Raw genomic sequence first — 16,510 nt, forward strand, 5'->3', positions numbered from 1 at the left:
TTTTTTTTACTAAGTGCAGTCATTTAGAATACAGTGAGAGCCGATCATTGTTGATTAAAAAAAATTTAATGAACTAGGCTTGAGCAGAGACTGTCCATATCCATGACATCATGGTGAGCTGGTTTGGGAACTTACACTGTCACCGGTCTTTTGTTCTGGTGGTTTTTCTGTCTTACCAAGCTTTTTCTCTCGGTAAGGGTGGGTTTTTTGTTTTGTTGAAGGGCAGTTTAGTAATAATTTTTCTCTTTGGTGTTCCTTCACACCTCTTACACAAGACTGGCCTGTCCTTGTGCAGGACCCATGGCGATGATCCGCTTCCAAGTGTGGTGTGTGGGCAAGGACTACCAGGAGCACCTGGTGCAGCGCCTGCAGAGCACGGTGCAGCACGCCTACTGGGATGTCCTGATGGAGTACCGGCTCCTCACCTGTCCCGTCTTCCATGAGGCCTACGAGGAGGGGGAGCCCGCCTGCTTCAGCGAGCCTCCGACGCCCGTGAAAGGTGAATGGGTTTTTCATTCTAAGCAAAGCTTTCTCTGCCACTTCACTCCACTTCGCATGGCCGACTCCTTCTCTGAGTAAAGTAGGTTGAGACCGTGGACGATGTCCTACCTGCCAAACTCTCTCGAATTTTTTGTAAAGTTTATAAATTTGGGCTTGTTTTATGAGTTTACAAACGTTGCATCAACTTTTATGAGCAATAAACTGTATTCGTGAAAAAGTTTCACTCATTGGTCCCCGAACCTTTAGTTGGAAATCTGATGGTGAAAGGACACAAGAAAGGGTACCTGCTCTCAGCAAGTTTCTAGAAACAAGCTTCTGAGGTGGACAGAATTGGCAGCCGCAAGGTCACTGTGATCTAAAACAATGCGTTGCTTGTCACTGTTCGAAGTTTGCTGCTGCTTGCTTGCTTTGCCTAAAAATAAGTTCTTTGTTAATAAGGTCTGTATGTATCTCTCAAAAGATGTGCCCTACATATGAGTCAAACTTTTTTTCACTGCAAATACATCTAAACTGTCGTGAATGGTTCAGTGTACGTACTACATGCTGCTCCATTCTGCGACGTCATTGTGCAACTGCGACAACGCACCCCTTTAATTTTAGGCCGATAGGCAAAGCTGGAAGAAATTTTTTTTTTCTTTTTGTGACTTCTATGTTTCTAAAGACTTATTTCCCAATCCGATGCATACTGCATAATGTGAAATCTGGCAGCCTGTGGTGTGTCACCTTGGAGCAGGAAGGTTTTCTGCAAGTATAATCGTTCTTCTGATTGCAGTGCGCAGAACAGGTCGTGTCCTTGCTGAACAAGCACGTGACAAGCCCTTCCTGTTCGGCATGTTCACATCCCGAGGCAAGGAGATGTCTTCTTCTGTGCCTGACGTCTCTGAAAAAGTCAAATCGCCCAAGGAAAACCCTACTGAGTTCAATGTGAGTACGTGGTTGTATGACTTGAAGCAGGGTGCACTTCCCAGACATACCAGCGGCAGTCACATTTGGGCCAATACAATAGAAAGATTACTTTCGTACGATTTTGGTGCATTATCATTCTGGGTCTACTTCCCTCGGAAATCTGTCCATCCGTTTGTAACGCGTGACATGATGTGCTCCATAGCTATACATGGGGTCTATGGGGGTATACATGAGAATGGCTTATGACTACGTCTAACTACTGAGGTTCACAATTATGAATATATGTAGTGAGTGCTGAAGAGGTGCTAAGAGTAATTAAGGTTAATAAAAGACTAATAAGATTGATTACAATGAAATTATTTAATTTATAAGACTCCTTAAGACTAATGAATAGTAAGGAAGCCTAATGGAGATTAACTACGACAATATTACATAAGCATAATGACAAGTAATTGAGGATAATTAAGAATAGTGAGGTTCATTATAATTCATTATTGCTAAATACAATTGCCCTAATTAATAGAGTAATTAAAGTTAAATTAAGGCAACAAACAAAGGCAACACATAGAAAAACAAACAATGAAACGGTAGCATGAAACTCCACAAGCCACAAACTTGCAGGAAAGGAAGCTATGATGACAATTAACTGATTTGTTATGTGAGCAAACACTGCAAGGCAGATCAGGATAATCTTTTATACAGGGGGGCCCTGCCACGACGTAGTAGAACCACGCAGGCACAGCTAGGCTATATCACTTCTTCCAAGGGGACGTGGTAGCTCGCCTGGGCGCCGTGTGGAAAAGATAACTTCTGGGCAGGTTCGTGCTGTTTGAAGTTCGATACATCAGCAGTGGCAGCTATATTTGTTCGATGTAAGCATACTTTTTGCTATATATTCTCATTGCAACTTTACGGTGAGAAATTGTTCGATGGAAACGATCATTTAATGCAAACAGGCTAGATATAGCCTGGTCAAAATATAGTCAGGGGCGTCCATATTCGTTACCTGTTACTATCAAAAACATTTCTAGATTTACATCGTTATATTGGATAATTTGTTATTTAGTGTTCGTTATGTTGAGTTTCAACTTTACTGACACATGATGACTGCCATTTGTGTTCCTTCCAGTTCTCCGATTCACTGTTTGCCGATGTTGCACCATCTTTGACTTCTGGTGGCACCAAGGGCCCCATGCGTTCCATGGAGGCAGAGTTTCTTGCATCCGACAACTGGGCCTCGAGCAGCAGCAAGAAGCTCAACGCCATGTTTCAACATGGTGTCCACGGGTTTCTTGAAGGCGGGGTTCAAATCCGTAAGTGACAACATTATTGAGTGAAGATGTAATTAAGGTCCGAGATAAGTTCCAAGGTAATACTATTCTTCATTTCCTGTTCTCCTCCTCTAATCCTCCCCCTACATGAAGCTCCCCCAGCCTCCCAAAAGCTTCCAAACCTCTTACCGTATTTACACGATTGTAAGTCGACCCCCATATCACGTGACAGGAAAAAAAAAAAAAGAGCATACCCAACGACGCATTCCATAACGAAAATTTATTAGTAGCTGGCATGGTCACTGGACTACTCGTCTTCACTTGTGCCATCATCCTCACTAGTGCTGCCATCATCATCGCTGCTACGGTCTCACAGCACGTCGTCGGCCAGCGAAATTCCACGTTTGGCAAACGACCGTACTACGACATCTTGGGGAACAGCAGCCGACACCAAATGCACCCAACCACATGCAGGCTTCAGGGAGACTCTTTTGACAGGTCCGGTTGGCCTAAGTTTGCGGTCTTCTACTGCCAGCCACTCGTTGTACTCACGGCGGTGCATGTCCTTAAAAGGCGAAGATCCAGGCGTGTTTCATGACCATGTCTCACTTCACTGGCAGGGACCGATCATGCACTTCAGCGACGTACCCTGCAAGCTCCGGAAAGCGTCTCTTACAGCTCCAGAAAGCGTCCCAACTTCGGCCTGTGGAAAATTCTTCGCTTGCCGTCACAGGTGAAAATTTCGCTTTGCTGCAGTCGCCACTCTTGCACCACCTGTTCAGAAACATCGAACTTGCGACCCGCTACGCAGTGATTTGTTTCTTCAGCGTAAAGGATGGCAGCCCTCTTGAACGCTGCTGTGAACAAGGGCCGAATGTTTAGTGGGCCTGAAGTACTCATGACGACTGAGAAAGCATGGAAGTAGCACGTAGCCGAGTCGAACGCATCTCTATGCTAAGACAATGGCTAAGAGCTACAGGGAAATAGAAACATGTGAGCAGCGCCTGCTCTTCCATGAACTATCGGTACTTTCCATAGAATAAAGAACCAAATGACTGCCTGCAAGTATCGCCGTTCTGGGGTGCCGCCACGAATGGAACAGCAGCACTTCCATCGACTATTGACACGCCCCCATGAGTGTTGTGTGCGCTGTAAAACTCTAAAAAATGTTGAAAAACCCTTCCGAAAAGCGAACAAGTGTGCGGGATAGCGAAAAATACGGGTAGGGCCATAGAGCAATCATAAAATGGTAACTACGTTGTAGCTCCCCTCATATCTCGTTGGTCTCACTTTTTTGGTGGTGCCATGCTTTGGTTTCGATCGTAAGTTAATTTAAAAAATAGGTTGACTTACAATCGTGTAAATACGGTAATATGTGTACAAAAACAAATGGCTTCTAGTTTGGGTCGTTCATGTGCAGGGGTAGGAATCCTGCACCACTTGCATCATTCTGATACTCAAGCAAATCTGTGTACAAAATTACACAAAAAGCGGAACAATGACCAAAATTGTGCCACACTGCGCCAAACTGGCAGCTTTGGCTTTGGCAGGAATCATTGGAAGACCACCAGTGCAGTGAAGGGCGTTGTGTCATTGGTTATCTTGGCACCTGCGCTGCCAGCAAGGGCAGGTGAAAACGTCTGGGGCTTTTCCACGCCTCCCTATTGGTTCAGTGGCGTCACAGGGTTGTGCTGGCGTAGTTTTCGCGGAAACGTGGGTGAGCGTCCGCGCACTGCTGGCAGTGCCTTTTGTTTTCTTGTCTTTTTTGTTTTGACTCGTGCTGGCACCCTGACAGTTGCTCTTGATCATGATGCACATCCCCACGTTCGCGGTGATAGTGAATCCTAATATCATGCCGATCGCATTGCTGCATAGCGCGATAGCTGCAATCAAAAACTGAAAACTGAGAGGATGAGTGGTGAAAGAAGATGAGTATGTCGAGGAAGGGGACTCCATAAAGGGAAGTGCAAGAGAGGAGGAATGTCACCCCCTTTAGCTTATTCAGGTGGCTCACACCCAATCACTCTATCAGAACTGCAGATGTCTAGGTATTCCTAGTGAGTCTAGTGAGTGGCAAAGCGAAGTTATTCACATGTAGAATGTTGATTTGAGTTAATATGTGCTGTCAAATTACCTTGAAATGCCTTTGAAAAACCACTGTGGTGTTCACTAATTTTAACTTCTTCACAACCTCTGTTGAAAAGCATCTCCAGTCACTTCACCAGCACATGGTAAAAGTACATTACCATGCGAAAACAGCCGACGCATGCGCAACTTCTACTCCTCCCAAGACTGGTGCATCAATGTCAGTTTTTTATTAATCATCTTTTACCTACTGTAATGTACTTTCGAGGTGTTAAATATGCACATGTCTTGGGAGGAGTTGAAGATGCGCATGTGTTGGAAGCTATGTGTGGCAATGTGAATTTCAATAAAGTACACTTGAAAGTCCGGCATCCGTCCGTGTCTAATGCCTTTTCCTTGTCTGCGCATCCTTTGTGTTTCGCTGGTACCCCCTTTTTCAAGTTCATCATGCACCAAATGGCCCAAGAGCTTGCGCTAATGCTTACAACTGTATAGTTGAAAAAAAAATATATATATATAACTGTTTTGTAAATTTTACCTACTGGGACATTTAAAGCAAGCAAAATTGATGTATTATGCACTGCTCAGAAATATACTAAAGGGTGCGACACAAGCATTGCAACAATTTTACGTGAGCTGTAAAGTTGTGCTATATTTTTTTATTACTATATATCTTTGTAGACACAATTTCTTGGGATAAAATGCATTTGTCTGCTTCAGGTGCTGTAACAGAAGCTGCTTACAGAACTCTGATATGTGTTTTTCGTGCATAGTTACAAATTTGTAAACTTCTGGAGTCTCACACGTGCTCTTAGGACAAAGGAACAACAACGCAGTAATGCAAACAATCACAAACGCATTTATTGCACCTTTTGTACACGAATCTATAGCCAGCTGAATTATTACCAATAGAATGTGCTGATTGGCGTGCGACAAATCGAGAAAGTCCGACTCACCGCGACCGGATACTGAGCGAACATGTTCGCCTGCGTGCTGGACACCAATGCTTAATCATTCGCGTGTACGGTCACACGAATGGTGGCATGTTCGAACGATTGTGTTCGTCCATTCCGGTGCCTTGGTCCTAAGCCTTTCTCAGAACGGTCCCACGAAGGATGGATTGGCGCACGCGCGAAACATCTGCGCCGTTTACCGATCACAAGCCCAACAGGAACAGCTTACTCCCTTTTGCAACTGAGTAACCCTGCCGTTAGGTGGCGTTAGGTGGCCATCTCTCGTAAGAGGCTGCAACCACACCAACCGCTGGTGGTGGTTAGCTATGCGGAAAAGCCAGATTACAGGAGATCTGAGAGCCATGCGGGGAGAACATCAGGTGCACGTAAGAGTTGAGCTTCCCCACAAGCTGCAGTTCTTTTTTCTTTAGTCTTGCCAATTTATTCCAGTTTTTTGTTAGAGCTGTGAGGCTCTATATAAAAATTCTGCTTCCTACGGCCGGTAGAGTTTAGCTTTTCAACTATATTGCTAAATTTCATTCGAATTGGTTGGCTACTTGTCTAATGAGAGCATTTTTGCATTTAGAACCTATTTAAATTGGGAAACTGAAGTTGGTCCTGAACTGAAAGCCTCCTATTAAGCTAAATTGTTATCAAATGAAGACCAGAGGTTCACCTGCTTCGGGAAACTGAATCGAAGACTAGGCATGCTTCACTCATAAGAGCTGCTTGTCATTGGCCTCTCACTTCATTGTCGAAGATTTTCACTGTCGTCATTGCCCAGTGCCTTTTCCCTACAAGCTGTTCTTCACTATGAACAACTTTGTGTATCTGGGCCCTAGTACCAGAAACATTAAAGTCAAGCTTTCTTTGCAAGCCCTCCCTGAATTTGCTAGCCATGGTTGCTCCTGTCCTGCCAAACAGCTTAAACAACGGACAGCCCTGGTATAACGAATCATCTTATCTGTAGCCGCATCTGTAATACCTCTGCAGATTTGCCTGTGGCCTGCGCTGTTCTTTACTGAATTAGGCTGCAAAACAACAAATGTTACCCTAAATATCCTCGCTGCAACAAACATACACCTAAAGTGCATAATTCCTTTATTAGAGTGTTAGGCCTTTTTTCCTAGGCTTTCCTGAGGCCAGTTTCTCACAGAGTAAAGGGGGCTGACCCTGGAGGCAGTTTCATTGCAAAGTGGGCCAATCTCAGAGACATTAGAGAGCTTTAGAATAGGGAACTCAAAGCTTTGGGAAAAGCTTTGGGGACCCATTTGCAGGGTTGGGTTGCACGCTTGAGATGGTGCAGTGGGGAAAATAGAAGATGCTTGAAAGCAAAAAACCAGCAAAAAGAGGAGTCTTTTTAGAAACAAAACCTAAACGAATTCATTTTTTAACAAACAAGACGGTTTGAAATCAAATATGTAATAAAATGATAACTATGTTATTATTTGTGCGACCTGTTTCTGCCCTTTCTAAGCTACCATGAGGGGGGGAGTCGAAGGATGCCGACCTGACCTCTGCTAGCGTCTTCTTGCATTGCGCTGCATCTCTTGCCTCTGAATATGCCAAAAATCACCTGGAACATGCTGAGTTTGCTCTGCAACTAACTGTTGTATGCCGATTTAAGTTGGAGTGAAATGTGACTACGCATACGAAGCTTTGTGTCCAGTCATGCTTGGCGTCATAACTTGACTGAGCGACATGATGGCTGCGGCTTGTATGTTTCTCTTGGCTATCACGCGACTGATTGTCGCCTGCTCAAGCCACCCAAGGCGGCTTGGGGACCCACGCTATTTTTCAAGTTTAGGGTCCTTGTGTTGACCCTAACGCAAAGAGCCAAGGCTGCTTTGCATTCTGCGCATTCTCAGTGGTGACCCACTATCTTCTTGGAGCCCCTAGGCGCTTGGGGCCCAAATTTTAAAACTCTCCATTGTAATGGGCAGCCACATGGGTCCCATGGTGGGGGTCTCGGCGCTTTGCTGCCAGGCAGACATGTAATCGCTGTGCTGCAAAATGCTGTGCAGAAGGTAAACAGTTTCGTAACATTTACTAAAGCGCTTCATAAAAGTTTCACTTTCCAGATTCCAAAATGTGCGTTGGATCTGTCCACTTCTTCTTTTTTTCTCACGCACCTTTTTTTTCACACTTTATTTCTTTGGTCAGGTGTTCCCAGCTTGGCTGTGCACCGCTGCACCGTCAAGGCTCGACGGGCTGTCCCGCTGATCCTGAAGGAATTCCAGAATGGCCTCAAGAACCTGGCACCTGAAATATCACTCACCATGTTCACCGAAGAAGGCACGAGGCGCCCAAGCCGGCCCACCGAATTCATCCACTTCAACCCGCTCGTTAAGCATGCTATGGTAAGCTTAGTGAGCTTTCACTGTGGCTGCGTGGTGTCGGGTAATGCAAGTTACGCAAACTTTTTTTTTAAGGGTAACTTTAGTTCTGGCAAGTTGGCATGGTATCAATAATCGACACCATTAGTGTATTTTAAGGGGCATTGAAACACTTTATGTATGTGGTAAGAAAAAGTTCTATACCTGTAGACAATGCTGCATGTGAGCCAGATATTATTCCACTGTATGCAGCATGGTGCCTACGATCTTGCATGATACGTCACTTGCTTTCTCTTGGAAAGTGTTCCGTGGGCTTTCTAATGTAGAACCTCTTTAACTCAGATTTCACAGCACTGAAAAAAATGTCCGAAGTAACCAAAAGTAAAATTATCGAGGATATCGAGAAAGCAATAAACAAATGCTTACTACATCAAAACGCTTTTATTTACTAAATGAAAAGGAAATCCTGTCTTTATTTCGTACAAAAGCCATGCGGAAGCTACACTTCTCATCTTTTCATGACTGATAAGCACTCGCAACGGTGAAGGCCTCGCGGCTTTCTTTGCAGCACGGCTGCGGCGTGCATCTTCATCCAAGACATGCTTTTCACTGCCACGGGAACATCCTGATTATCCTTTTGCCAGTGAGCTGGTTGCCAGCAGATTGTCCTGGCGCTCTTCAACTTCGACAGCTCCCGCCATGTTTGGGACGTTGCGCACGCAGCGCTTGATTGCACTGATTTAAAAGAAAACTACTGTTTGGCGCAACTGCTGTGGACGAAACCGCTGTCGCCATTGGTGTAATCATGGATGGTGAATACACAGTTATGAAGGCACGCAGCCAGTGTGCTGTCCTGCATGGCAGTAAATGCAAGAATAAAGGCCATGAAGGTGCAAATAAACGTTCTGGCATTTTTGTCATTCGCATACAATTTTCGCTGCTGACTATAGCAGAGCAGACTCTGCCGCTTCATTTCAGTTGGACAATAGTGCCACTTTTACTCTTTTGTATGGCACATTTGTGGCTCTTGCCAAGCTCCGAGAGTTGTCCAGATTAACCGGCGTGTGACTAAATATTCCGAATTGGTGAGAGTTTGATTCCCATGAATAATGCATATGCCTGTTGGGGCCAGAGGACGAGTTTAAATTATCCGATTTTCCCAACTAATAAAGGCAGAATTAAGAAGATCTTACTGTATCTTCTTTACTAGCTGATCTGTGATTGTGATTATATTCAGCCATTCAAATAAATACCAATGCCAGTGTACATATTGTTGCAAAAGGAGTATAGACAACGATATGGGCACACAACAAAACGGTTATTGCTGCCTAGATTTTCTTTGCTGTCTAATGTGACAAGTGGTACTGTAAATACACCCCTGCTTACAGCTGTATGTCCATTTCTTTCTCGCAGTGATATACAGTAATGCGCTGTTGCACTCCCCAGTGTCACAGAGATTATGGAAGGTTACAGAGGAGTGAAACACAGGAAAGGGCTAACAGCATTGTTGGAGAGCTACATTATATAGGAATTTATGGGGCATCTTTCGTTGTTGAATAGGCACAGTAACTTAACACATCTGGGGATGATATGTATATAATTACTCTCATTGTGTAAATGTGCATTTGTAACTTTACAGTAACATTGGTGTAATTGTGACCACAATCCCAGTTTCCCGAGAAGTACGCTGAAACAGCTGTTCCTGGCAGCCAGCGATGTTTCATTGTCGTTGGTCGAGACATGGCCCAGTGGAAGGCTTTCATGGGGATCTCGAGCTTGTCCACTTATCTTGAGAGCAGCCGGACAGCCAAAGGTGAGTGATCATGCTGCCGATTTGCGATTTTGTCTGCTGGATGTTTCGTTTACATTAAGGCTGTGTAGAAAAGCTCCACAACGGCTTTTTTTGCAGCACTGTGGTCTCTATCAAAGGAATACAGGTGCATAGTTCAGAGTGAAGTTGACACAGTAGAGCTGACACAGTTTGCACGAACGTGCGTTGGAAATAACGGAGAGTACGGAAGTACTAAGTAAAGCATTTGAAAAAGCTTGGGTATACTGAAAAAATTGCGTCGGATATGGTGAAGCAGGAGTACTCTTGTTGGGCTAGTTGGTAGAAGGTAACTATTAGAAGAGGTTGAGAACAAAGGAGGTCAGTGTCCTCCAATTTGCATCCCTCTTTCAGTAGTAAGGTAGTGTAGTGTTGCAAAGTCTCAGATAGATTTAGGGCACTGGCATACCAGACCCATAGGACTTGCACAGGGTTTGAGAACTTATGCAGCTTCGCTGCTTTTGATGTACGAATAGCTAGGATTTGCGACATCACAGTGACTTGGTGGTGATGGCGTTGTGCGCAAAGTCGGAGGATCGATTCCAGGCCACCAGCGCCACATTCCAATGGGGGCAGAATGCATAAACACTCGTGCGCCATGCTTTAGGTGCACATTAAAGAACTCTAAGGCTGTGCTCAAATGCGTACTTGCCTAGACTACAAATTAGGTGGCTTTGGCTAAGCAGACATTCTAGAGAAGCCGAAAAAAAACCAGACAGGATCGTAGTTAACAAAACTGGTGAGCTTGTTGGTGTGATTGAATCTGTGAGAGCAGATATAGTAGCTGGAACAGAATTTATGCTTAACCTAACAATTGCAGATGTAGAAGTGTTCAGGCGATTTCATCACCTATCGTAGATATATGCCTCACCTTGGCAGGGGCATGTTATTACTGATTCATTCTACTCTGAATTATTCTTGTGCCTTAGATACAAACTGTGATAATATTGAAACTGTGTGGGTGAAAATTGCTTGTCTGCTTGCTTTTCGTTTGTTGTTGGAGCAGCTTATCGACCACCAAGCTCAGATACGAGAATGCTCAGTGTTCTGTATCATGTTGTTCTAGAAGCTTCTGGTGAAGATATGTTGTTGGGTGGCGATTTCAACCTGCCTGATTTATGTTGTCGATTTTAATACTGCAGTGAACATTGCAATCAAAAATATTGTTGATATGTGTGGCCTATTTCAGTATGTTATAGAGCAAACCCATGGGAAGAACATATTAGGCTTGTTATTTTGTAACATGCCAAGCATTATCAATTCCACAATCATACCAGGTATTAGAGATCATTCTGCTAATATAGCAACTGCCGAATGTCAATTTCATTGATGGGTATCCTGTGAGAATAGAATATTCTTTTTTGATAGAAGCAAGTTTTGCAGAATAGACAGCAAACTACTTGATTACTTGCCATTTCTGGAGTAGCTGGTAGAGGATATCAATGTGCATGCATTATTGTCTGCATTTAAACTGACGCTGACTGAAATAACAAAGTGGTACTTACCATATACATTCATTCAAACTGAAGATGCATCGCAAACCATGGGTAAAATGGGTAAAGCACCTGTTTTAGGTTAATAACAAAAACAGAATGTGTATTTGCAAAGTTCAAGAGAACTAAAAGTATGTTTTACCTAGAAAAACTGCTCTAAATTACCCAAGAACACAAAGCAAAGATAAAGATTGCGAGGGACAAATACTTCCAGGAACTGAATGACAAACCAAAACCTAATTTAAAACACTTGTGGAAATATAAAGGAATGCAGCTATGACTCCTTGGGCATACAATAAATTGCGTGCAATAAACAAGGGCTCACTGAAAGGAGTATTACTGAGTGGAACGGTTTGTCTGAAGAACAAGTGTGCTGTAAAAATGAAGACGTGTTTGTTTTTTGAAATGTTATAACCCCCCCACGCTATAACGCCTTCTGGCAATGCAGGATGATTTCTGAATAAAGAAGAGGTGGAGAAAATGACGCAGGCTGCTGTGCTGTCTGAACAAGATGGTGGCTGAGCTGGAAGCTTGTAAACTCTATGGGAAGATTGCCTGCTCGCAGGAAAACGTAGTCACGCTTTCTTACATGCCTAACGCAAGGGATGTGTTTTTCATAGGTCTGCGCACGCCAAAAGCTAAACTCAGAGATAGTACAGTGAAATCTCGATAATTTGAAATTGATGGATAATTCGAGCCGCTTGTTGGTCCAAGCAAAGTCCTGTGTTCTTCAATAGTGAAAAATCCCATGAATTTGAACTCCAAAGACTGCACAATGGTCATTTCAAACAAAATTCCTCACTCCCATGGACCTTTTCAGACAAACTCGAGCCGTGGACGAAGGTTCCGTGTGTCACTAGTTACCGTACTGTCGCATGAGGAAAGGTGTACCCTCCTTTCCCATCTGGCTTAAAAGGAGCAGGAAGGAGCCCCAGGGCATGCTTGATCATTTTACCACTCACTCAGACTGTCTTATGATGCTGGCCAGGATTGGAACCCACCCCAAGGGGTCGAAATTGATCCGGAGCCATTCACTAACGGTGGCGTCTCTGATAAACTACTGTGCAGTTTTAGGATATAATGTGCCATAACTTAATATCTGCAAAGGATTTACTCCCTCATCTGACTGCAGGAGCACAGTACTTTTGCTGCTGTGGCAAATTCAATCTCGTGAGGCCACAATGTTGTGGACAATATACCAAAAGTAGAGGGTATACCATTACCTATTGTCAGGCTGATATTTGTTTGTTCCTCCTGCAATATGCAGTTCAATAAACAAATGTTTACTGTACCTTATACGGCCGATAAAACTACAACCCTTACTTTGCTATCACTATCAATGCTTTGCCTTTCAGACGCAATTGCAACTTTTCTTTTTGTTCTGTATTTTCTCATACAGTATGTCTTAAAAAAAATGAAGAAAGATAAAAAAAACACACACACACACTCCTCCAGTCTTTCACAGTGCTTTTTTTTTTTTTTTTTTTTTTTTTTTTTTTTTTTTTTTTAGTCGGGAACCCTATTTTACCTGATGATATTGGCAGGAATCATTTGAAATTTGACAAGGTTTGACTGCATAACCAAATTTTTTTGACAGGCCCTGGCCCCTCACAGTGCCTGAGGTAGTCAAAATTAATCCGGAGCCTTCTGCTGTGGCATTCTTCACGTCCGACTGTGAAGCTTTGGAACGTTAAAAACCCTGTGATTTAACCTTTCTTAATACAGGCCACAAGTCCACTCAGCTTTTCGAGCCACACATGCTGCCAGTGGCAGCTTCTCTGGACACACCCGCCCTCTGCCGAACGCCAAGCACGCCATCATCGGTGCCACCAACCATCGTCGCGCCGCCAGAGAAGGCCAAAAGCGCCACTGCTGGGGCCGATGCTGGGGAAGCTCGGCAGCCAGCGTTGATACCCAGGCAACGACTGCTCTTCTTGCGAGTGGAGGACAAGTCTGTGAGTTTGTTTATACACGCACTGTAAAGAGGGGGGAAATGCTAAATCAACTCATTATTCTTTATCAGTGCCAGTGGCCATTAACAGCTTAGCATCATTATCAGCTACCCTTAACAGCTTTAATCATTATTCTTCAACGGTTATGATTGTCAGTAACCATTAACGGCTAAATAAAGCCATTATTCTTTATCATTGGCAGTGGCTGTTAACAGCTAAAAAATTCATTATTCTTTATTAGTGTCAGTGACAGTTCACAGCCTAGCACCATTAATCATCATCATCATGATGAATGGTGCTAGGCTGTGAATCGGCACCATTAATCAGTGACCGTTTATAGGCAAATGAATTTATTATTCTTTATCAGTATCAGGAACCATTACCAGCTTTAGCACCATCAGCATGGTGCCCATCATTAAAAAGACATTTAAAAGAGCTGCTAGACTCATAAGTGAATGTACAAAACAAAAGAAATATCTAATACAGTCCACCCCATTACACTGGATCTGCATATATAATGTACTTTCAGATATAGCAGACTGTTCTTATCACTTAGTTTGGTCAGCCTATGTTATCAATGCAACAAATTCTGCTTTTAATGGATACGGGTATAATGAACTGTCAACTACAATGGGCAAATTTTGGGAAAGATTGTGTCTAGGTGGTGTAAAAACAATATACTTTGCTGCAGCAATGCGTGCATATTCACTGCACTGCACGCAACTACTTGCAACTACAGTGCACTGCATGCAACTACAGTGCACTGCATGCAACTACTTGTGTGAAAAAGCACTTTTTCATGTGTGAAAATGCAATTTTTCTTAAAGAACACATTAGCAGCAAGCTTCTCGCAATGGCATGCTGCGCAACGTCCAAAAGAGAGTTTTCGGGTCGACAACACAAGCGGCTCACTGCCGCCCACAGTTGCCTCCATGTGCTGAGGTTGTCACTAGGCCTAACCAGCTTAGTTGATCACTTGATCACTTGATCACTTGATGCAAAAGATTGTATTAAGACATCAGTTTATTCTATCGACCACTGTATTGTGTGAAATACTGTAGCCAATGTTTGTGTAACCATCAACGGCGACGTGCTCGGCATGACGGGGAAGCCGGCCAGCCATTAATCTTACCGTTGAAGGAAACTGCCATTTTTCGGCTACCAGCGTCCAAAAACAGTGAAAGGCAGGACACCGTGCCGCGAGGTAGTACAATCACCACGTAAACCCATTTATCTGTTTGTTGAATTTCGATGTTTTTATAATTTTTGCAATTACCTTTGGTTGAGACTGCGGTATATGTGAAGTTCCGCCATTTCACAACATACCACGGACCTACTAGATAGAATAAACTTCGGATATAACAGACCTATCTCGCTGGATTATTACAGTTTGTCGTAATGAGCGTCATCTGTAGCATACAAAAAGTTAAAAATTATGAAGGTACCTGCAGCCACTGTGATAAAATAGGGTATTGTACAGGCAAGTGATTATGAAAGGCACCGTGACAGCAGGGAGGAACGTTAATGTTTTGGTGAAACACTGTAAGGGAAACTGAAGGACAGTCTTGCTGCATTCAAATTTCTCATCCAAGCCATGCTGCCGATAAACTTAGTATGGGCATTGTGTATTTCAGGGTATTTTTGTTGTATTTTCACCTTTGTGACCGATCATTATTATTATTTTTTTTTCATGCAGCAAAAGCTTGTAAAAGTTACCACATTGAGTCTTTGGATACTTCTATGAGTGATTTATGTGTATTGTGCTCATTTTGTATTTATGAACAATTCACTAGACCCTATTAGATTCAGTCAAAGTTGGTATTATGTGACCCTGGTACAGGAATCCATGCCCTGTCTTTCGTTTTAGTATCCTTTCTAGTTTGCCAAACCTCCACTTCTTTCAACAAACAATTTCATTGTCTGTCTGACACAATAAGAGAGCAACAATGTAGCTGGTGAACAGCTTGACGCTCACTTTAATGTTACAACTTTGCAGACCACATAGCAAGCATGCTTCAAGCTTACAGCATGTTCGAAATGTAATTTACACACTGCGTTTCAGAAGCACTTGCTTGAAAAAGAATTGCAAGAAAAGCTCTGCTGAGAGTAACAGTGTTGTTTGTTAACAGTGGATGATTGTTGAAAGCATATGCTGGCTTTTTGCTCTGAAAATTTGTAAAAAGCTTTATTCTATTAAAATGATGTTTTTGAGATAATAATGCTCTTTTCTCTCACTCTGTTAAGTTTATTATCTTGTGTAAGCATCTTAATTATAACATTAATTCATCGTTCATTTGTTTCACATTTCTTCAATTTTGTTATCATAATTTAACCTTAGAGCATCCCTCACTACCATGACTTTAAAACGGTCTTACACAGAGGCTTCTTTTCTTATGTTTAGCACAGTCATCTGATGGTTTTTACTTTTCTTATAAGTGTGTCACATGTTAATAGAGAACATGTCGACCTATGTTGACCACCTAACTTTTGGTGCTCTTTGCACTGCTCTGACCCTGAAGTAAGTAAAATCTTCCCATCTCACTATGTTTGCTGCAGTTGACCCTTTACCTGTACAACTGGACGTCCGATCAGGGCCAGGAGCTCTTCAAACTGCTGGGCCACCTGGTCGAGTGGCAGGACCTGCGCAATGACTTTTTGCGGAGCATTGTTGTCCAGAAAATGGGGCTGTTCTTCCACCAACCTGCGGCAAGCACCCCCGCTCCCTGCCTACGACAGCAGCAACAGCAGCAGCAACAGCAGCAGCAGCAGGTCAGCTAAACCATTGCCGGGCTGGTCGCTTGTAATTCATGAGAACAGTGCGAGGTAGGCATAGCAGTTGAATGGTTGAAGAAGCAAAGCACTAAGTCTGCAACCAGCATTTCGACAAGGGGACGTGTCTTCATCGCAGTAGACAACTCTTTTGTCAGGACTTCAGAAGGGTGGGCAGCTGGGCTAGTTGACATACGTATATTCATGGTATTGAGGTGCAAACAAAGACACACGCTCAGAGTGATATACAAGAGTCGCTTACTGAACTCTCTTGTTTTCTTTAGACAAAGCAGCAGCACAATCTTTGACACTACGTAAACTGCCCACTTCTGGAACCCTGTGTGCAACTGACCATGCAGTTATAGGTCATAAGTCATAGTCATAGGTCATAGTCATAGGTGCCATGCAGTGCTTGG

At 43.3% G+C, this 16,510-nt stretch overlaps 1 protein-coding gene across 2 annotated transcripts in view; it reads left to right on the forward strand.

Annotated features, from left to right (window-relative positions):
• Nucleotides 1-16,510, forward strand: part of LOC126518382 (KICSTOR complex protein SZT2-like) — a 256,520-nt gene that overhangs the window by 193,449 nt on the left and 46,561 nt on the right. For both annotated transcript variants that reach the window (XM_050168245.3, XM_055064554.2), the window contains 7 exons: nucleotides 296-499; nucleotides 1,274-1,425; nucleotides 2,537-2,720; nucleotides 7,880-8,076; nucleotides 9,724-9,865; nucleotides 13,099-13,328; nucleotides 15,882-16,094. In XM_050168245.3, coding sequence (XP_050024202.2) covers nucleotides 296-499; nucleotides 1,274-1,425; nucleotides 2,537-2,720; nucleotides 7,880-8,076; nucleotides 9,724-9,865; nucleotides 13,099-13,328; nucleotides 15,882-16,094 — 1,322 coding nt within the window. The remainder of the gene's footprint in view (nucleotides 1-295; nucleotides 500-1,273; nucleotides 1,426-2,536; nucleotides 2,721-7,879; nucleotides 8,077-9,723; nucleotides 9,866-13,098; nucleotides 13,329-15,881; nucleotides 16,095-16,510) is intronic.

The sequence above is a fragment of the Dermacentor andersoni genome, chromosome 11, assembly GCF_023375885.2.
Source record: "Dermacentor andersoni chromosome 11, qqDerAnde1_hic_scaffold, whole genome shotgun sequence".
NCBI classification, from domain to species: Eukaryota; Metazoa; Arthropoda; class Arachnida; order Ixodida; family Ixodidae; genus Dermacentor; species Dermacentor andersoni.